The 23,171-nt window shown below is 39.3% G+C and overlaps 1 protein-coding gene and 1 long non-coding RNA gene across 5 annotated transcripts in view; one reads left to right on the top strand and one right to left on the bottom strand.

The window, feature by feature from the left end:
- The window catches only part of RAPGEF5 (Rap guanine nucleotide exchange factor 5), a 382,012-nt gene that overhangs the window by 56,290 nt on the left and 302,551 nt on the right, over nt 1-23,171 (bottom strand). For all 4 annotated transcript variants that reach the window (XM_040352795.1, XM_040352797.1, XM_040352796.1 and 1 more), the window contains 3 exons: nt 22,084-22,199; nt 21,634-21,722; nt 1,607-1,685 (listed from right to left, as the gene is read on the bottom strand). In XM_040352795.1, the coding sequence (XP_040208729.1) occupies nt 1,607-1,685; nt 21,634-21,722; nt 22,084-22,199 (284 nt within the window). The remainder of the gene's footprint in view (nt 1-1,606; nt 1,686-21,633; nt 21,723-22,083; nt 22,200-23,171) is intronic.
- Nucleotides 12,771-23,043, top strand: LOC120940134. Its single transcript, XR_005749391.1, has 3 exons — nt 12,771-13,103; nt 13,277-13,323; nt 21,583-23,043. It is a non-coding gene; the product is annotated as an uncharacterized LOC120940134 (long non-coding RNA).

Below are 23,171 nucleotides of genomic sequence, written 5' to 3'. Positions count from 1 at the left end.
CCTTTAAGTGGATAGACAATTACAGGACAATACGTACACATTAGCTCCAGCTTGCAGATACTAATACATTTATACTCCAAACATTTTTTGTCCTGATCTCATATTATAACTAGGGCCCACAGTGTATAAGCATCATGGAAGAAATACATTACGAAGTGATTATTAATCAGCAGATATAAATTTTGTTACATACTGGAAGATGTGCAAGGGTATAGCAAACCTTGTCTGGGTTCTATTACAATATGTTGACCAGGATCTCACATCCTTTTCTCATTATCTACAACAGCTAAAGGGACATTAAAGTCACAATATATTTGTTTAAAATAATAAACATGGGGGGAGGGGGGGGGTTACTGTGCATGAAAAAACACGAACCTTTACAACCCCTTTAATGCACTATTACATTCAAAACCAAAAATATATTATATTGCAGTGTACTAATTCTAATATGTGGTGGCTGAATTTGTTTTCATTTTAAGTCTTTTTTTCAATAAGTTCCAACTGGTGATCCAGCCAGTCTGTTATTTTTAAACTTCCTTTACCAGACCAAGTTAACCAGCCAAAGTAATAGTTCAAGGGATGGGACAAACCATTTATTACTGCTAGGTGGGCTTACAATGATTGTCTTTTATTCATTTATGTAAAACCTTTATCCCAAGAAGAAGAAGAAGAAGAAGAAGAAGAAGAAGAAGAAGAAGAAGAAGAAGAAGAAAAAAAAAAGCTGTTGCTTTAACTGCTCAAAAAGTGTTAGCTGGAGTTTGGCTTTAATTTATTAGTCAATTTATCTAAATCTACTGGAGCATCTAATACCGTCACCTCTCCACAGACTGATGATGCTGCTGACCAAGGGTGTCTCTGATGGTCCCACATCCAGAGTGGAGATACTCTAAAGCAGGAGGTGTGTTATTGGCCGGATCACAAGGAGAAAATAAAGGGGAACATTTAAAATTAAAATTATGTAGCCACAACATTTAGGATTGGTAAGCTGTACCAGTTCACATTTTTGTTTTGGGTTTACTACTACTTTAGGGTTGGAGTTCATTGTCAAAGAATGGAAGATGGGCAGATGATTGATAGCTGTCCCCTCCATTCATAAATAGAGTTCTATTCATATAAGATTTGTAATATGGCTTCTATGAATGGTAGAGCAGGGTAGAAAGGTCAGTCAGACTTCCTTGATGAGAACCTGAAATAACCCTTTAGTTGTAATAACTCCCGCTGCACCAGAAGAGTACAGTAACAGGGTGGGGGGAACAGGATGGAGGGAAATAACTATGAACTAGAGGAATCAGCACATCCTACTTGTGTCCTTTGTGCAGATTTTTCTGTTTTTGATTTTGGCTGCACTTAGGCTTTAAATATTATATTAACAGATAGAAACCCAGAGAGAAATGATACAACCCTGCAACCTCAACAGTTGTAGAAGCCTATTCATCAATGTTCGCTTTGCAAAACTATTTAAATTTGGTGCTACCACATCATGGCGAAATGTGTCAGTTGTGTATCTTTTCAGTAATTTACCAGATGTCATGTGTTTTTAATGGTAGGCATCTGCTTTTCATTCTCTGGAATCAGGGGCATGACTGTTTCAGTTAATTAAGGATATTGTCTGAGGAGCGCTTGGCACAAGTCGTCTGTTGTCATGAAGACCGTGTACGTGAGGAGGAAGTCATCCAGGAGGGTATCTGCAGGAAAACACAAACATAAAACCACAAGGTGAGGGTGTAAGTCTCCGAGGACTGTTATTGTTGCTGCAACAGTATCCATGAACATGCCCAAAGGGAACATCATATTATGCCCAGAGAATTAATCATGAGGAAAACACTGAATTATTCAACAGAAATACCCCTAATTTAGCAGGGCTGCTGTCTGTTCATGGCAATGAAACTATTAATAAGGTCTAAAGCACTTAGATATTACAAAATTGTTTACAAAAACACTTATGCTTTTCTATTCAAATAATAACTCAAGAGAACATGTCACCTGCACAAAGTTGGCTGAACCAATATGCTGTACAAAATGCCTCCATTGTAAGTGGAAACAATTTATAATGTGCATGCAGAATGTCCAATAGAAATCCAACAACTTTTGGAACCAAATCTTTCTGTCCTTACTTCCTCCTTAAATGCCAAGTTTTTGGTCTAAAATATAGACTTCTATTGAAAACTATGTCTCAATTGATGTTAATGAGACTGCCTGCATGGGGATGCACAGGTGTTCTTGTGGTCAAACACGGTCCTTACACGGGTGTATGCTGTAGAGCACTCATGTAAAAGAGGTCATATGCCAGTCATCATTTTAGTCCTAATCAGTCAGAAATTTGATAAGCTATGGTCCCAAGCTTGGTCTTAAAAGAAGAACAAAATGTTTGGTTTATTGGTAGCTACATGCACAAGCTTTAGGGTTGCTAATCATTGGCATAGTTTGCGTTATTCTTTCCAGGTGTATGCTAGTAAATAGAATTTCCTCTGACTAACTGCTGCTACACTGGAAGACTAAGGTGGGGGGGGGGGGAAATGTTTTTTATTTTTTTTAAAGTGTATCTATGGTCAAAATGTAAAACCATATTTTCATTTCTACATTGTATTTCAATCACCATTTCTAGGCTACTCTTTTAAATCTGAACATCCTTGAAGATGGTAAACTTACTTTGTGAAGATCCCCACACATTTACTTTCTTGAATTCTTTGACACATATTCACTATGTCCTATGAGTAGGCACTGCTGTGTCGCACATTTCACAGAACCTGCCTTCTGCACTACCAAGGTGCTGAGAGGAGGAGTTTCAGGAGATGGAGTCAATACAGGGATCTCTGCTTGTAGGCAGCAAGGTACCATTGGATATATAGTCAATTGAAAGTAAAGAGCAGAGGAGAAGCTACAAAGCATGCAGGGAATCCAGGAATTTGTGAAAAGAGACAGACAACAGACAGGGAACACTTACAACATGAAGGGAGATTGTTCAAGTAAGCTTATATTGGATTGTCAAATACAACCATTGTTTGTATTGCTATGACAGTGCCAATCTTATAAATATAAAGTGTATGCTGTGACCACAGATTTCTTTTATTATTTGTGAAGCCTATAAGACTGTACAGAAGAGGTCATACAGAAGGGGATGCATATAACACAGACGTTACAGAAAAGGGGGCAGGAGACCAAATTACTTTCTTTGTTTAGAAACAAATTTCAAAGGATAATGCACACTTCCCACACACTATTTATTTAACCGCTTAAGGACTGCCTCCTGCACATTTACGTCAGCAGAATGGCACGGCTGGGCACAGGCACGTACCTGCCCAGCTGTGTGTCGCGCGCCTGCGACCCGGTCCGAAGCTCCGTGACTGCGGACCCGATCGCCGCCGGTGTCCCGCGATCAGTTACAGGAGCTGAAGAATGGGGAGAGGTGTGTGTAAACACACCTTCCCTGTTCTTCACAGTGGCAATGTCACTGATCGTCTGTTCCCTGATATAGGGAAAGGCGATCAGTGATGTCACACGTCCAGCCCCGCCCCCCTACAGTTAGAAACACATATGAGGTCACACATAACCCATACAGCGCCCCCTAGTGGTTAACTCCTAAACTGCAATTGTCATTTTCACAGTAAACAATGCATTTTTATAGCACTTTTTGCTGTGAAAATGACAATGGTCCCAAAAATGTGTCAATATTGTCCTATGTGTCCGTCATAATGCCGTAGTCACGAAAAAAATTGCTAATTCGCTGTCACTAGTAGTACAAAAAAAAATATTAATACAAATGCCATAAAACTATCCCCTATTTTGTAAACGCTATACATTTTCTGCAAACCAATCGTTAAACGCTTATTGCGATTTTTTTTACCAAAAATATGTAGAAGAATACGTATCGGCCTAAACTGAGAAAAAAATATGTTTTTTTATATCTTTTTTGGGGGTATTTATTATAGCAAAAAGTAAAAAATATAGTTTTTTTTTTCAAAATTGTCCCTCTATTTTTGTTTATAGCGCAAAAAATAAAAACCGCAGAGGTGATCAAATACCACCAAAAGAAAGCTATGTGTGGGAAAAAAAGGACGCAAATTTTGTTTGGGAGCCACATCGCACGACCGCGCAATTGTCAGTTAAAGTGACGCAGTGCCGAATCGCAAAAACTGGCCAGGTCCTTTACCTGCATAATGGTCCGGGTCTTAAGTGGTTAACTTAGCAATTACACAGGTCTATACTATTCTCCGTCCTTTCAAATTAGGTTATGTTCAAAAAATAAATGCATTTCTGTACACAGTAATATTTTTTATTAATCTATTAACATAGTATAGAATTATCCCCACTTCTTGGCAGCATGAAACTACTAACATGTCAATGAAATGGCAAAATAAATCTATTGGTTCTCTGTCACAGTGAAGAAGACAGAAACATGTCACAGTATAAGCAATGAAAGGCTGCTAACTAGAACACACTCCCTGCTGATACTATGCACTGTTGGAGCTTCAGTTATTGCTTTCATTGTCTCCTCTCAGTCTCTGCATGTGGTTCAACTTTGCCACATTATATGCTGCTCATTTGTCAGCTTCTGGGTATTTTATATCTATGAGAAGTACAAAGAGCGCAGAACAGGTCAAAATATGTAGGTATATCATTTTGTGCATGGTCTTTTTTTTGACTGTTGGGTTGCACAATAATGCACTCTTTATGATAATTCTGCAATCACCTTTTATATAAATACATACAAATAATAGTTTCTTTACAAGGGTTCAAACACCACACCACTCATCCCCTCAGCGTTTGAGAATTTAGGTCACCAGTGCTTTGCTACTACATATAAGTAAGCATGTGTACTGGGGGCTAGATCAGGAACACTTAGGGGTTGATTTACTAAAACTAGAGAGTGCAAAATCTGGTGCAGCTCTGCATAGAAACTAATCGGTTTCCATTTTTTTTTGTTAAAGGGTCACTAAAGGAATTTTTTTTTTTAGCTAAATAGCTTCCTTTACCTTACTGCAGTCCTGGTTTCATGTGCTCATTGTTCGTTTTTGCTTTGATGTTGCTGTAAATCCTTCTCTGTTCTGGACACTTCCTGGTTGCCTGTTTCCTGATAACCACAGTACTGGGAGATTTCTCACGGTGGTCACTAATCAAGGAGGTGTGATTACTGTGTGTAAAACGAAACTGGATTGGTGCTGAGGAGTTTTAGACAAAGTATCACTGCTCTCTATTGGCTGACTGCCCTCTAGTGGCTCTCTGTACATCAGAGAACCAGCAAACAACAGCAAAAACTAAACTACACTGCAGGCACATTATATGATTGTTTTTTTATCTATTTTTAATCATTTTTAAAAGGAATCAGTAAACTATTATGTCTCTATGCCCTGTAAACAGTCATTTCAGCTAAAAATTTTTTTTCCTTTAGTGACCCTTTAAGCTTGAACAAGGTGACGTTAGAAGCTGATTGACTACCATGCAGAGCTGTACCAGATTTTGCACTCTCCAGTTTTAGTAAATCAACCCCTTCGGCCGCGTACACACGGTCGTTCCAAACCGATGAGAATGGACTGAAGTTCAGTTTCATCGGTCCAAACCGACCGTGTGTATGGCCCATCGGTCTGTTGTCTTTCGGTCCAAAATTTGAAAACATGTTTAAAAATCGAACCGATGGACCGCTGACTGATCGGTCCAAACCGATGGTTAGCACAGAAAAGCATCGGTTCAAAACCCGCGCATGCTCAGAATCAAGTCGACACATGCTTGGAAGCATTGAACTTCGTTTTTTTTTAGCACGTTGTGTGTTTTACGTCACCGCGTTCTGACCTGATCGGTTTTTGGAACGATGGTGTGTACGCACATCAGACCGTCAGGCCACTTCAGCGGTGAACCGATGGAAACGGCCCGTCGGACCATTCTCATCGGTTTGGATCGACCGTGTGTACGCAGCCTTAGTGTTCGCCCCCATTCTTTGCTATGGTAAGCTGAACCACGAGTTTTAGTAAATAACTGCTATTTCAGTATGTGTCTAAAATATGTACTTATGATCAAATACATAATCACAACAGTTTTTATTAGCTATTTATAAAATCTAAATAACACACTACAAGTACTACCTAATATTCAGTATAGTCTCACACAGGATGTTCTGTCCTACTTATGGTTTGCTTGCCATCTTTTCTTTCGCTTACGTTATGCCCTTTAGGCCCCGTTCACACTGATGCGAGTTCATAACGAATGTGATCCGTCAAAAACATTCTAAATTCGCATCTCATCCATAATTGTTTTCAATGACGGTCGTTCACATACATGCGTTGTAATTTCACTATGTATGCAATGCGATGCGATAAAAAAGTTCACAGCGTTGCAAATTTAGTCTCCATAGACATCAATGTAAATTGTTCTGGAATCACATTGATGGTTCACATATGTGCGAATTCCACCACACTACTCTTTGTTTTAACATTATGATTCCATTGGAATACATTTACACACTTCTACGTGCTTTTTTTCTGCTCAAAAGCTCCTCTTAATACACGCAATTGGTGCATTTTTTTTCTACCTGTAAATGTTTATTTTTCAAATACTCCTGTAAACGCCTGTGTGTGCATAGCCACCCAGGCTAACATGAAGGTGCTTTTACAGGCATACATTATTTTTCTGAATGCCTGTATAATGTACAGTTTTTAGGCTTCATGTGCATGAGGCCTTAAAGGGTTTCTATAAGTACTTTGCTTTGTACTATAAGGCCCCTTTCACGTTTGCGGATGAAAAACATTGGTCCCTATGTGATTTCTGGTGTCAGCGGATAAACACCCGCCTCCGCAAAGATCCGATTTTGCAGACAGAAGAAAATCCATTTTTTTTCCCGTCTGCGGATCGGATGAACACGGACACACGGTCTGTGTTCATCCGATCCCCCCATAGGGGAGAGCGGAGAAAAGACAGTGTGCGGGGACCGCCCTGTCAGCCGCTGGCTAAGCAGGGATCAACGGAGCGATCCCCGCTGAGCTTATGGACACACGGAAGCGGATCATTACTGATCCACCCCGTGTGAAAGGGCCCTTACTAAACTGCACACATACTAAATGAATATGTAAAATTACGAAACATTTTAAAGAAAATGAACAAGATAAAAAGGGAGGAGAAAAATGTCTGATGTTTAACATTTCTTATATAGTGTCATACTGTCTGGCTAAATCATGTACCTGCTTCGCTGTACTTTTACAGTTATATAAGCAAACTAAACTACTAGACTACAAACACTATAAACCATCCTTTTACTCTAACTTACCTAGCTAGAAAAAATACTATTTTTCTAAGATACCGGTGTGCAGCCTAGAAGTCAATTGCTTTATTCAAATTATTATTATTAATTTTGCTAACCCCTAATAGTAAATTTCACATTCCCCGATCAACAGCATACCTAGAAATATGGTACATTGACAAAGGTCTCTTGCAACCCTGGGCACTTACTCTTACTTACTCCAACTTACTTTTAAAATAGACGTCTGCTCCTGGAACCTAGCGTAAAATAAACAAATGCCCTAATTTCTCTTCTATACTTTTCCATGCCCCCCTTTTTTCTCCACATTATAATTTACTTTGCATATTTGTATGACCTTTATTAAGTCTACTGAAAATATCCATTAGAAGTCATCTTTATCATGCAATGTTTACATGCAGCCATGTGTTATTCAAAAATCTTTTTTCTATACCCAAACAAAAAACAAAACAAAACAAAAAAACAAACAAGAAAATGGCTGACTAATATCTAGTGTTCCATCTGAAAACCGTTTTTTGGAATCACCTTTTTGAACATTTGTGCTGACTGCTTCAAGTAGTATGTATGGCACTTGTTCTATTTTATATGTGGCATTACTACCTTCTGGCAGGGTGATCTGTACCATTCAAGCCACTTCTGGAAAAAAAAGAAGCCTGGCAAGGACATAGCTTGGCCTGTGTAACATTCACAATGTAAGCCTTGCAGTAGGACTGTCAATAGAGATGTATATACACAGTACTATAAATGAATCTGTACGTTTCTCTGTCACCCCAGTGATTGTTCTACAATTTGACAGATAAATATGGCACCTTGCCCCAAGTCAAAATATCATCAGGCTCTCCATTCCGTACAGCATATTTAATAAAGGAGCTGAAGTGGCAGTAAGTGAAAACAGCTTACAGCTATATACAGAAAGTGACAAGTCCTTGCCTGGTCTCTGTCTCCTTGTTCAGCTAGGAAGGTGTGTGCTGGAAACAGTCATGTCTTTGGCAACAGCCTCTTGGCACTGAACAAAACACATACTGCTTTTTGAAGAAAAAAATGTTATATGCCTATTGGCAGTTTCTGTCTTTTTTGATAACATGCCAATAAATGCACTCTAAATTCAAAGGGGCAACAAACAAAATAGTTTTAACCACTTAAGACCCAGACCTTTAGGCAGCTAAAGGACCCAGCCAGTTTTTGAGATTCGGCACTGCTTTGCTTTAACTGACAATTGCGCGGTCGTGCAACGTGGCACCTAAACAAAATTGGCGTCCTTTTTTTCCCACAAATAGAGCTTTCTTTTGGTGGTATTTGATCACCTCTGCGGTTTTTATTTTTTGCGCTATAAACAAAAATAGAGCGACAATTTTGAAAAAATGCAATATTTTTTACTTTTTGCTATAATAAATATCCCCAAAAAATATCTAATATCAAAAAAATATCAAAAAAAAATTCCTCAGTTTAGGCCCATATGTATTCTTCTACCTATTTTTGGTTAAAAAAAAATTTATAGCATTTATAAAATAGTTTTATTGCATTTTTATAATTTTTTTTTCTACTGCTAATGGCGGCAATCAGCGATTTTTTCCCTGACTGCGACATTATGGCGGACACTTCGGACAATTTTGACACATTTTTGGGACCATTGTCATTTTCACAGCAAAAAATGCATTAAAAATGCATTGTTTATTGTGAAAATGACAATTGCAGTTTGGGAGTTAACCACAAGGGGGCGCTGAAGGGGTTATGTGTGACCTCATGTCTGTTTCTAACTGTAGGGGGGTGTGGCTGTAGGTGTGACATCATCGATTGTATTTCCCTATAAAAGGGAACACATGATCGATCACGGCGCCACAGTGAAGAACGGGGAAGCTGTGTTTACACACAGCTCTCCCCGTTCCTCAGCTCCGGGGACCGATCGTGGGACTCCAGCGGCAATCAGGTCCGCGGGTCCCGCGGTCACGGAGCTGCGGGTCGCGGGCGCGCGCCCCCGACACTCGGCTGGGCACGTAAAGAAGATGTACCTATACGTGCTTGTGCCCAGCCGTGCCATTCTGCTGACGTAAATGTGCAGGAGGCGGTCCTTAAGTGGTTAACCAAATAAAATCAGAACCTGATTTCACTTTTACAAAAATTCTGATTTTAAAAAGCAGGACCGCAAAATAAAATAATGTGACCAATCTTGATCTATTACAGGGTTCTAAAGTACCCACAACTTATAGTGGAAACAACAGATTTTGCACTACTGTAGCACTAGACATATTGTGCATGAATGCTCGTATACTGTATTTTATCCTAAAGGTAGAGTGGGATTGTTGGTTTAATTAATTCTATGGGCCACAATATAAATGGCTTGTTCTGCAACATAGCACTTATATAAAAGTAGAACTATAGGCAAAAGTTTTTTTCCTTTTTGTATAGAGTAAGAGAGGGTTATAACCCAGCGCACATATACCCAGTGAAGTGAACAGTCTCACATGATACACAGGGATGAACCAAATCTCCCTATAAAAGTTTTACATATATATCTGCTGTCTTCATCGGTATATATCCTTTAGAAAGTGCACTTCATGCTAAAGTTTTTTTCTTCCTGGTTAGCACTGGGAGTGGATTATTGGCATACAGCCAAGACAGCCGATTGGAGGAAAGGCACACACCCCTTCTCCTCATAGGCAAAGGAAGATAGGAATGTGCAGAACTGTGCTCTTAGAAGGCAAGCTGACTGCTAATCTATTTATAGCAACCTCCCCTGATACACACTTCTGTCTCAGAGAACATGCGAGAAGTTATCTGGCTGATAACAGAGCTACGGAGCAGGAGACAGTTACCGGTCATTAGTGCTTTGGAGACTGCAGATGTATGTGCCCAGCTCAAATGTCATAAATTGGGTTTACATCCACTTTAAGGGTTCTACAGCAGACAGACAGTCTGGGAAATGTCCTACACTGTTCCAGTATGCCTGCACAGGGTGAAGACCAGCTTCATAGAGACATAGTTTAACAGGTTGGTCTGGAGGGACATGTGTGACCTGAACAGATCCCTAACCTCAACTCTACCGAACACCTATGGAACACTAATCGCGTGCCAGCTCTTCAAAACCAAGATCAGTACTTGACCTCACACATGAGTTTTGGACTGAATGGGCATACAATCTCTCAGACACATTCTAATGTCTTTTGGAAGGCCTTCCCAAAAAGGAGCGGAGGCTGTTATAACCAAAGAGGAGTGCACAACTCCAGTTAATGCCTCATATCGGTTTGATGGTCAGGACTTTTTGGACATATAGTGTACCTCTGCAAGATATATATATATGATAGCAAAATATAAACAAGTGATGTCACTAAATACACGTTTGCAATATATAATAGTAATAAGTATGTACAGCCATTCCATCCCTTAGGTATTTACTAAGAAAACCCACTCTTACACAGAACATCACATCATTAGTTAATTCATTACCAATAAAGCAAAAAGCTTGCAGCTGACCTTGGCAGCTTTCCTTTCATCTTGATTATTTACACCAGGATGCCATGTCAGCACATGCAGTGATACAACATCACATTTAGGTCATTTATATTGAATTAAAAGAAAAACGTGAGGCAAAAGTACTAAACTTTAAAAGAGCCAAATTTAAGTGCTTAAATTGTGATTTAATGTTACAATTAGCATTCTGTTATTACTGAGCAATAAAAGGAAGTTCTGTGCATTGTGCTAGTTGTTAGCAAGAGCTGGATCTATGGTTGCAGCGATAGCAATAGTATAAAAGCAATTAATGGCTAGGGAGTCAATGCCTGGCGTAAGCTATACTGAAACATGCAGCTACTAGAATGGGAAACCAAGAGACAATTACTTGAAAATAGCCTAGTGGTAAACAGTGAAACAAAGAATATCAATTAGGCTATAGATAGAATGTCACATATCAAATGGAAAAAACAGGCATCTGATTCTGGGCAATGTAGACTGATTTCACTGGTGAAAATGAGGTAATTCGCTAAAGTTCACGTTTCTGCATTATGCACAGTATATATTGTGGTACAGAAGCTATCTTTGCATACAGGGCGCCTGGGTTTTAATATTACCATTAAGCCCTGTACACACGATCGGATATCTGATGCAATCTAATCCGATGAATTTTTTCGTCGGATATCCGATGAAGCTGACTTTCATCAGTCTTGCCCACACACCATCAGTCAAAAATCCGATCATGCCAAAACGTGGTGACGTACAACACTTTGACAAACCGAAAAAAAAAATGAAGTTCAATGCTTCCAAGCGTGCATCGACTTGATTCTGAGCATGCGTGGATTTTTGACCGATGGAGTTCCATACAGACAATGGGATTTTTCTATCAGTTTTTTATCCATAGGAAAAATGTAAACCATGTTCTATTTTTCTACACCGATGGAAATAAAACTGATGGGGCCCACACACGATCGGTTTGTCTGATGAAAACAGTCCTATAAACTTATAAGGCTTAAGTTTTCAATTGCACCACAAGACCAACCAAATGACCTAAAACAGACTATTCTTACTGAGGAAATTGGCTTTCATAAGCCATGTTATACGGGCATTCTATGTAATACTGTCACACTATGCAATTATATGCCATGCATGCACCAATGAGTAGAATATCTCATAAACATTGACGATCTTTGTTTGTAGCCATACCCTTGAAATGGAACTGCCTTTCAAACCCCATGCTCTGGATTTTAAAGAAGTCTTCACAAGATACCACAGTCTTTGTCAAGCATTCTCCAAGTAGTGGGGTTTATTGATCTTATTCTTACGTTTAAAAAGGACTTAAACCATGGCAGTTTGCTACTCCAGAACATAAATGGAAAAGTTATCTACTCCTGCACAGTCTTAGACCTTGTGTATTGGATGTATTAAAAACACTTGACACAGTGGGGTTGATTTACTAAAACTGGAGGGTGCAAAATATGGTGCAGCTCTGTGTAGAAACAAATCAGCTTCCATTTATTTTTTTGTCAAAGCTTAATTGAACAAGCTGAAGTTAGAAGATAATTGGCTACCATGCCAGTAAATCAACCCCTGTGTGCTTTTTATGGCTTGAACACTATTCATGCAGGCTTGCTGTCAGAAGCCATAGAAAGAAACAGGCAGCTTTGGTCTGAATGCTGCAGACAGTGCCACTATGCCCCAAGCTGAACTTTGAACTAAGCGATTTAGCTCAGTATACACTAATATTAGCAGGATGATTAGCTACGGTAAAATGCACCTGCCCAATTACCCCCACAACACCAAAAAAAAAACAACAAAAAACAAAGTTGCTTACCCTTCATTTATATATGACTATCCTGTTAGGACAATATAATAGCAAATAAGAGTTTCCCCAAGGTCCATCAATTTAACATGAGCATAATTGCCGAGGTGACATTTGTACTGTGTGACAATTAAAAATGGTTTTCTGGTATATATGTTATGTAAGGAATGTCATACAAGGTTAATAGAAGGTACAAATTGTGGAATACAAGCACACATTAACAAATATTTTAAACTTAAAAGCCGATCCAGTAAATTGATACTGAAGTACAAGTTGAATAAGCAGCCAAAATTTGGGACTGCCGATCTGTCAACAACATGAAAGCGCAAAGTTCTTTTACCTCTGCTGCAGGCTATTATGTTACACAATAAAAAGTTACCGGTAAACACATCAAGTTTTTACAAGGGGGAACAAAGTGTTATGATGTGTTGGTGTTTGAAATTATTTTCCTAGCCTGTTCTCCCTGGTGGTGGAGAGCGCAGTATGAATGTGTGGAGCTGGATTCTTTGGTATTTGTGGTGTCAGATGGTGACAAGCTCACAGGGAATGACTTATACTTATTGCACAGGAATGAAGCTTTGCCTCAAGGTAATATAGCATGCTCTGTTAATTTAACTTACTAAGGCAGCTATGGAAGCACACTCCATCTGTACCAAATTATATTGCCTTTAAAGATGACCTGCCAGCATGTTGATTTCATACCATGCTGCAGCTTTGGAAAATGAAATGGCTATTTTGATATTTTCTCTCTTGTTCCACAGAACCTCTCTACATTTCTACATTCAGTATGATAAACTGAACTTTTGAGGTTAGTAATATGGGAGCTGCCACTGCTCACTTCTTATTGAAATGTACAGTCCCTCGGGCTGTCATCCTGTTCCCAGTGTCACTACCTAATGGGTCTCTAATCAGTTCAACATCCAATCCTTATATTTCGTTAGAACCCTGCGAGACAGCATGGTCAAGTCCATGACCCCTCTCTTTCCTTTACTGCATTTAAGCAGTTTAACTTGGTAACTTCACTGCCACCAGCCTGTAATTAGAGAAGGAGCAGCAGCAGACTGCTGAGATCATTACTCTGCTCTCTTCTACTTGTTAGCATGTTCATTGAAAGTTTAAATTCATAACTGCATTAAATTGTATTTTTATGACCTTAAAGCGGAGGTTCACCCTAAAAAACATCTATGTACTATTACATGCAGCATACTTGCGTCAGCTACAGTATGCTGGTATTTTTTTTTTTTTATCGCTGTACATACCGTTATATAGTTAATTTTCTTTTCTTCGTCCCGCGGGGAATAGGCGTTCCTAGGCGTAGATGATTGACGTGCGGAAAAGGCGCGTCACGTGTTCTGAAAATAGCCGATCTGGGACACGGCGCTATACGGCGCCTGCGCACAGACTAGGAGCCGTGCAGAGCTGACTGCGCAGGCGCCGTATATAGCCGAGTCCCAGATTGGCTATTTTCCGCACGTCAATCATCTACGCCTCTTCATAGGAACGCCTATTCCCCGCGGGAGGAAGAAAAGAAAATTAACTATACAACGGTATGTACAGCGATAAAAAAAAAAAAATACCAGCATACTGTAGCTGACGTAAGTATGCTGCATTTAATGGTACATAGATGTTTTAGGGTGAACCTCCGCTTTAAGATGGTGCGAAGTGGATGCAGTTTTCTTTGCATCCAATTACCATGACAGGAGATTGTGACCGGCTCTCAATTGAGCCGGTTCACATAATTCATGGAGGCTGCAGAGCGGCTTGCACAGGAGTCCTGTGCGTCTTTGGCTCCGTTTCAGGGCCGAATTCAGGCAAACATTTGGCCCTGATTCATCCCTGAAATGGAGAACAGGGATGCACCGGACCCCTGTTGTCAGCCGCATTTGGCAGCAGTGTAAACCCAGCCTCAGAATAGTATGCCAAAATGTTTTCAGAGCAACCATGAAACAGTTCCTTTGCATGTCGTGTGGACTATCGTGTCAACAGATCTTAGGATATGACTCAGAATTGGGAAGGATTTGGTGAATCGGAACATTTCTTTCAAATTTCTATTAATCTCTATGATATAACAAAATATGAAGAAAGACAACCTGGCACAGGCTGCAATGGAGATACAGCCTGACCTTCACTGAATTAGGGGTGGGATTGTTTGGTGGAGGAAACATTTTCTAAAGTGAAAGTATCTAAATGTATGGCCAGCTTTACAAGCTTCTGCCCGTACAAAAAAGGGAATTTTCTCTTTAAGCTACCAACTATAAACAAATATCAGATGTTAATAATAAATGAGCATTTGTTAATTCAAATCCCATCATGGGATTTAGATCTTTAGCAGTAGCTAAATGGCACTATAATACGTGGCAGTGTGTCCTCTTTACGTCAATCCGAAGCCAAAGACCGATCAATGATTTAGAAACACAGACCCTACCAAAAATAGGTCCAGGAGAACCTTCAAGGTGATATGTACTTTATACCTTGTGGCCAAGGACAGATCATAAGCTTTCTACTCACAAACAATTGTATGCACCACCCCATAACTATGATGCTAGTAAAAACAAATGAGCTGCTCGACATTGAGAGGTCCCTTGAAATTTTTTCGCTCAAGCATTACTGGTTTGTATAAGGGACAGCAAGGAATTTGAAGGGGTGTGTTTAGAAACAGCTCTTCGGAATCACAAGCATGTGTTCTCAAATCAACAGTTTTGGGTATAATGTAATAATATAAGGAGCAGAAAAACTGTGGGGTTGATTTACTAAAGGCAAATAAGACTGTGCAATTTCCAAAGTGCAGTTGCACCAGAGCTTAGTAAATGAGCAAACGCTCTGCTGATTTCCATCATCCAATCATGTGCAAGCAAAAATGCAGTTTTTTTTTTTCCTTGCATGTGATTGGGTACTTTTTGCAGAGTAAAGCTTTACCTCATTTACTAAGCTCTAAAGCAACTGCACTTGCAGAACGCAACTGCACTTTGTCTTTAGTAAATCAACCCTTGTGTTTCCTGTATGCATCTCAAGGTTTAAATTTGTAATTTTGACTGCCGTGTACCTTTAAAGATTTTCAAAATGCACCACATGTCAAGTTTGAAACCACTTTTTATAGTGTTTAGTAAAAAATAGAGTTTACTGAATAATATAAAAATAACTCCAATTAAACTAGAGATACATGCAAAAGCCCTACTGTCTTTAAATCTGAAAAAGTCACAGAGAAAATCCAAATGTAATTTCATTATTTTAACTTTAGTTTTTGCCATTTTGCTGCATTATCTACTGAAGCAAGATCTACCAGTACACTGAGAGCTTAAGGTTAACACGGAGTGATGGCTTGCCACAACGCACTGTTCCATGAATGTCAAACATACTTTTATCTTCTAAGATATTTCAAAAGCACTTTGCTACAAAAGAGAAAAGTTATTTCATCCAATATTATGGAAGTATTTTACTAAGCAGTCTTATGTGAGCAAGTTACAAATAAGAATGCAAGGCTTTAAGTAGGACAGCATGATGATGTGGTGGAGAGCACTGAAACCAGAAACATTATCTGCATGGCCTTTTAGGTTTTCCATGCTGGCTTTATCACATAATCTATATGCATACAGAAAGGTCTGAGGATATGTGTGTATGCCTGTGGGTATTATAAATGTATATTATACTGTAAGCTGCTTCAGTACAGGTAAGATAGTTTTAATTACTCTGTAATGCACTGCAGAAGTTATTGGTTTAACCTCCCTGGCGGTATGATTCTTTCAGAAAAAACATGCTGAAAGCGGTACCATTATTTGCAAGGAAATTTGGTGTTTTATACTGTAGGCCTGTAATCCTTAGAAATAACTCACTTAAATCTGACCAAACCAGAGTGTAATAGGCATCCCGGGTATGACATTTTTTTAAAAACAAAATTATAAATTATAATATAATAAATAATTATAAATAATTATAACAAATAACAATATAATTATAATAAAAAATCTTCAATAATGTAATCAACTCAAAATCACTGAAATTTGCTCAGTTGCAGAATTGTCGCTGTCATTTTTTTTTTTATGACGAATTTCCCCACAAATCGCTATCGCACAATTCTGCAAGTGATTATAATTTATTATCGCTGTTTTTTAGCTGATCTAAAACCATTTTTGACATAAAGGGACACTTTTGGTTGCTATGGACAATCTACAGTTTGCAGGGAGAAAGAACAGTTTTTATTATATAAAAGTACATGTAGGGCACTGGACAGACCACTAGGGACAAGGGGGGTGTGTATTTTTTACATACAGTACTGTAATCTATAAGATTACAGTATACTGTATGTAATATGTTTGTTTACGTTTTTGAATTTGGCGCCGTTCTCCACTCCCGTGCGTCGTAACGTTGCAGGGAACGGAGATCGGCGGCACAGGAGGACGCTGTGTGAATCGAGCGAGCACCCGCTCGCTTACACAGCGCGGTGGCATCGCTGGATCCAGGGACAAGGTAAGTAAACACTGTCTGTGGATCCAGCGAGGCGAGCCCGAGTCTGACTCGGGGTTACCGCTCGCAGCATGAAAATCTAACCCCGAGTCAGACTCGGGAATACCGCCAGGCAGGTTAATCCAATAAAAACAAATGAGATAGTGTTAAAAAAAAAAAAAAAGAAGGTTTTTGTTGCCCAGAGTAACCTCATTCTGCCACAACTTTTGTCAGACTATGTGTTAAATTTTCACTTTCTCTAAATGTTACAAGCTTATTGTAATGCACAAAGCATTTTAACAGCTATGGAACGCTACATAACTTGGAGAATAAATCAGACAAGAACTATGCTGTGTGTTTCTGCCTTTTACCAACTTTGGAAATGTTGTGTTTAGACAGATTTGTGAAAATGCCACAACATCCTAGGAATACCGTCTCACATCAGCACTAGACTGACCCATAATTAACCTGTCATTTCTTCCTTTACGGCATGTTACTTTTTTACAGTAAACCGGCAGATCTCTAACCTTACACCACTTTAATGTTAGACCATAAGAATGAGATTACAATGGAAACAAGTAGTGCAAAAAGTACACCAACATGAATTAGTAGGTATAGACTATAGATTATCTACAGTTAAGCTCATAATAAAGCTCACTTGTAGGTAAAATAGATATCTCCTAAACTTGCACCGCTTAGGACACATTCGCTTGTTTTGAAGCCAGTTATGTCACCAGCGCATGCATACTGAATGTGCCGTCAATCCAGAGCTCTGTGTTTTGGCCATGACTCAGGAGTAATGTTATGGTAGCTCATTCATTCAAACAGCAGGAGCTAGCAAACCCAAGAGGGCTTTGTTTTTAGGCAAGTCTGTCATAATGTGCTAATATGTGATCTGGCACCTGCTGCTGCCAGTCAAATCCTTTTGGAGGGAGCAGGGGGCATGGCTGAGCCACTCTGTGGGTGTCTGTGGATGCACACAGCCCATCTCAAGAGTGCGCCCACATGGGTGCCCCCTCAGCATAGGGCTTGCTGAGCGGACACCCATGGGAAAAAAGGAGAGGACTGTACAATCACTTTAAAGTATAATTATGGTCACTCGTATATGAAAGTGAATTTCCCCATAAGAAAATACTGTAAACTCAGCTGATTCATTCCACGACCGTTTATTTATAAGTCCTTCAGTTTACAGTCCATATACAAAGAATATAGCAATGTGATAGGTTACGTAACCATAAAATGTCCATCCACAAATGGCAGTCTCCACAAGGGGATTAGAAGCAAAATCCAGCAGGAGCTACAGTGTTTTTTTTTTTAATGGGATATTTTTTTTCTCTCTTTTAATGGGATATTCATTTTTTATCTTGTTAATCTGGCTTTGACCCTACTTCTCCTGGGGATCACAGGAATGCACTTCAACCTGCACTCTTGTGACCCGTATTCAGCCAACAGCAGGCTAAAGCTCACTGTCTGCTGATGCCACTCATCTAGTTTAGGCTTTGGAGAGATCCCGACTTTAATGTCGGGATCCACTGAGATGCCTGGACCAGCATCTGACACAGCCTCTCAGCACACCACTGAAAGCCTGAGCCAGCCGCTTCTGTACCCTTCACAACCCAGGGTCTCGCAACCCTGGCCTTCAGGGAGAAAGCCTTGCATTACTGTGTGGAGTTACAGACAGAAAGAAGAAATAAGGACATTTAAAAGCAAAATGGAAGGATGAGGTAAGTGAAGGAGGACCGCACTAAGGTAAAGGACGCTATTTAGGGCATTTTTTTTTTACCTTTACAACCTCTTTAAGAGGAAAAAATGGTTCTTAGGGCAACAAGGGATCTACAACTGCTTACTTCTTTCTGAGTTTGCTAGCTCCCTGACTGCCACTGGCTTCATTACTTTGGGTTGCAGAACAAGCATACAGCATGTAAAATCAGAATGAAGTCAGGAACTCTGCTTAACATGCTTGCTTCAGGTCAGTGACTTATTGAATTAGTATTGAAGATATTGCATCAGCGTAAATAGCCAGGCATTGAGAATTTTCACAAAGAGAACTCTCAGTAAATAACATCCAACATAACATTTCCGTAGAGTTTTCCTTTAAATCTGGTGAATGGTACTTCTCTTTGTAATGGACTGCTGCGTTTTTCACGAAATGTCTGATTAACAAATATCACTATTTTATCGATTTTATTTTTCTGTTAATGCAACAAGGATGTGTGACAACATCCAAAAAGACAGGAACTTATGGTGGAACATCTTGTCTCTAGATAAAGTCAGCATGTGATACAGCGACCAAAACATACCTGAAATAGCAGCTTTTGGATGTACTCTAAAGATTTAAGGGAATCTAGTGGTGGCAATTATAGAGAGTAATTTAGTTAGGATATTCCCAGCTACTCAATCTCTGTCAGGAATACAGAAACATGGATGGATGTTTCATGCACTGATTTGTCCTGTTATTTCCCACGGGTAGCAGAGGGCAGTCTATCTACGCATATCATCATCATGTAATCCTATTTCTACAGGGGGACTACTCCACTCTTGTCTGCGTTCACCATACAACACAAAGTATGTACTGCTGCATTCCAGAACTCAAGCTAACAAAACAATTCCCAAAAAAACACAGTGCTGGAAGGACACTGTTCATTCTAAATAAAAATCATCCAACATTAAAATTAGAAGTCTTAGCTTGCATAAAAAAAAAAAAAGTATTAGTTCTCCCACTAAAGCTGTAAAAAATGAACATCTGAACATAGTTGTCTGTCAAACAGGGTATGTTTGAATGGTTTGCCATTCGGAAAAGTGCAGGAAAGAATAGCAGATACAAGACACAGAGGAAAGCCAACATGCAGCAGAATCGACAACAGTTTCTCCAGAGATGGCCTAAGCTAAACAATAGACAATAAAGGATAACGCAGATAATGAAAAGCAGAGGGGGTTGCCCGACTGTCAGCTCCTCTCCAGTGATGCTGCCAATTTTATCGCTCCAAATTGTTTATCAACCATCCAGAAAAGGGGGTCACCTTACCTGAACCACAAATAATACAATAAAATGCTGTCATTACATCACCAGACTCATTTTGCTGCATACATGCACAGAAAGAAATAACTACAAATACTTCTCTAACATTAATGAATGAAAAACCAAAGCGTACAGAGATTAATGTAGGAAAAGTGGCTATTTAATAATTAATCGTGTTTAGCTTTTGTTGTCACTGACATTGCTCCGAAACAGTCGCTAGGGGGTTGACAGAAACAAATCTAAACACTATGATCAGCTGGAGCAGCTTGCTAGCAGGGCATGATGCCTTATAGTCAACACAACAGCTCAAGTTTTTCTTTGAAACTTTGCAGGTTTCTTTTATTCATCCTGTAAATTAAGCATCTCACTTTTGAGATTAGTATTTTCTCACAAAGAGGTCACTGTAAGCTCCCGCTGTGGTTGATCCACAGCTCTTTAAGACACGTGCAGGAAAAGCAAGCTTCACGGGTCTACAAGTTAATTTGCATGCATGACAGCCCCAAGTCAATACAGATGTTGTGCAGAAGATAATGAAATGACAGAAGACACAGGACAGGCACTCTCTAAATCCACTCTATGACCTGGGCAAGCGCTGACATCCTTGATGCTGGCTGTATGGAATTCCTAGAGAGAGCAGCAATGTAATCTTGCACCTTTGCACTGTAGACTCGTCAGCAGGATGGAGCATAAACATAACTGCATACTGACTGCCTATCTTACTTTAAACACATTATACGATCCTTTATATATATTATTATGCATCATTCATAGCGGGCTAGTATTGTTTGCAGTACTATACAACATTACAAGGTTTTCAGAATCAAAACAAAAAAGTACAAACACGTGACAAAGGAGGAGGAGAAAGCCCCGTCCACATGAGCTTACAATCTAAATAGATTGCGGTATAACCAGTCAACCTTTTTGTTAATAGAAATGTTCAAATAGTAGTAAACCACAGCAACCATTTTTTTATCTTTGATTGGTGTAAAAGGAAAGCTTAATTGATCTGGATTATTACACGTCTGCTTTATTTAACTAGCCCACCTTTTTCATTGATGTGATCCCTCTGACATGATGAAAGGTGAATCTAAATGCATTCTATGGATAATAGAACTTTCAAATTTATCTCTATGTACTGTCTTTTTCAATGAGCTTGCTAGTGTCAGTATGAGACAATGAGGCCTTATACTTTACCTTTTAGAAACAGCGCTAACATACATGGCACTTTACTGCCATTACTGTTAGAAAGGAAAATTAAATTGCTACAGATAGTCCATATTAAGGAAGTCTGTAATGTCAAGATGATCTGATATGATGCATACATGTTTACCTAAAGAAGCTCTGCAGCAGCTTTTATTTCCTTTGGTGGCTTTGGTAAAAGATTATGTAGTGGGATACAATTGACACAAATATTACTACTAATTGTTTTACAAACCAAACATCCCTCTGTACTGCGTTGCTCATCACAGAATAATGTGACGTTATAATGACATCTTAAGATGTGTTTGACATAGTAGTAGTTTGTTATGATAACTACACCATCTTTTGTCAACCTAGTATAATAAAGAAATGCTGTCCATAATGTTTCATGCATATCTTCTTTTGCAGCTGGCATCTGAAAAAGAAGCAAAGCAGTCACAGCTGTATTTTGTATCATACCTGTCTCTTTGTCTTGTACCTCATCCAGGTGCAGGGCATTCAGGAGATGCTCCAAAATCTTCTCCGGAGTCCCAGACACCACCATGTACCTGTCAGAAAGCAAAGAGTCCACAGAGTCATCCTCGGTAGAGGATTGCGAGCGGCTGCTCCACTCGTCTTCCTCATCCTCCTCATCAATGTATTTAAAATAAGGCACATCAAATGTGGGCAAAGGAAGCTCCCTGACAGTGAAAGCTGATGGCTTTTTGTTCATGTGGCCATTAAAGACCCTCAGCTTTGAGCTTCCCATTGTGGCGTTTCAGTGACAAAGGGCATCCCCTATAATGTGCAGTGTATTCCCAAACCAGATCTGTCTTTGCTAGCTAAATCCATCTGCCAGCTCAGTGTTCTGCAGTCAGCCTGAGCCTGACTGTCTGTGTGTGTCTGGATGCCTAGAGGAAAAACTCTTACCTCCAATCAGTCTCGCCACTCCCTGCTGTGGAGGCTGGCTTCTCTGATGACACTTTCCTAAGCACCAGAACATCTTGGTCCTGTTCTCTCACTTGTACTGTGGTTGCTTCTTCATCCTGTTTCCAAACAAGAATCTAGATTAATTTAGAAATATGCTGTGTCTCATGAGAATACACAGACATCTGAACACAACCCTGTGAAAAGCATACAATGATTTATACTGCAACACGTCACATTACATCAAGGGTTGTGAACTGATGTCCAGGCATACTGCTCTTATTATAATTACACATTTTAATGTGTTCGTAACCCAGGCCACATTTTTCCTGCACCATTCTAAAACCTGGAAACACTGCATCAAATCAGATCTACATATATCAGTCGAATTGCTAGCCAATAGTGCTATAATGTGTAACAGTCTGGCCAAGTACAGTATGGAGAGAAAACAATTTTGTAAGAAGGGCCATGGACAAAAAAAATCTGAAAATGGGGGCAATTTATTTTCTATCTTTGTTGAATGCTGCATTTCTTTCTTTATCTTGTGCATTGTACCATAAGTTAGAGGTATAAAATCTACCAAAATACAATTGTATGTTTTACCATGTAAACTCTAATGTCTAAATCTGCACAGACATGATAAGAAGAATTGTATTACATACAACAGTTGTTGAAGGTTAGTTGTTATTTTAACTCTGCACAGTGTGAGAGGTTTAAAAATGTATTGTGAATGATTTTCTTAAAATGTACATATACTATAAATGCTACAGTTTACCAATGAATTCCTAGTCCTTTAGCGCCTCCAAATTTAATACATTGATAGAGTCTCCATGAACTCCAGTTTAAGTGTATTGTTCTTCCCAAGTCTCAGGGCTTGTTTACACTTGTGGCATTGGACAAGCTTTTATAAAGCACTCTGAATGTCAATCAAAGCACCTGTCACTAAATAAAATGGTAAGCTTATAGTCTTGTTTAAAATGTGTGTTTGCTTTGCTTAAAAAAATATACCCCATGTCGCTTTCTTAGTGCTTCAAAGCATCTTCAAAGACTCCATAGAAGTCTATGACAAAGCTTGCTTACAACATCAGAAG

The sequence above is a fragment of the Rana temporaria genome, chromosome 5, assembly GCF_905171775.1.
Source record: "Rana temporaria chromosome 5, aRanTem1.1, whole genome shotgun sequence".
Taxonomy (NCBI): domain Eukaryota; kingdom Metazoa; phylum Chordata; class Amphibia; order Anura; family Ranidae; genus Rana; species Rana temporaria.
This window is presented reverse-complemented; position numbering and strand designations above follow the sequence as displayed.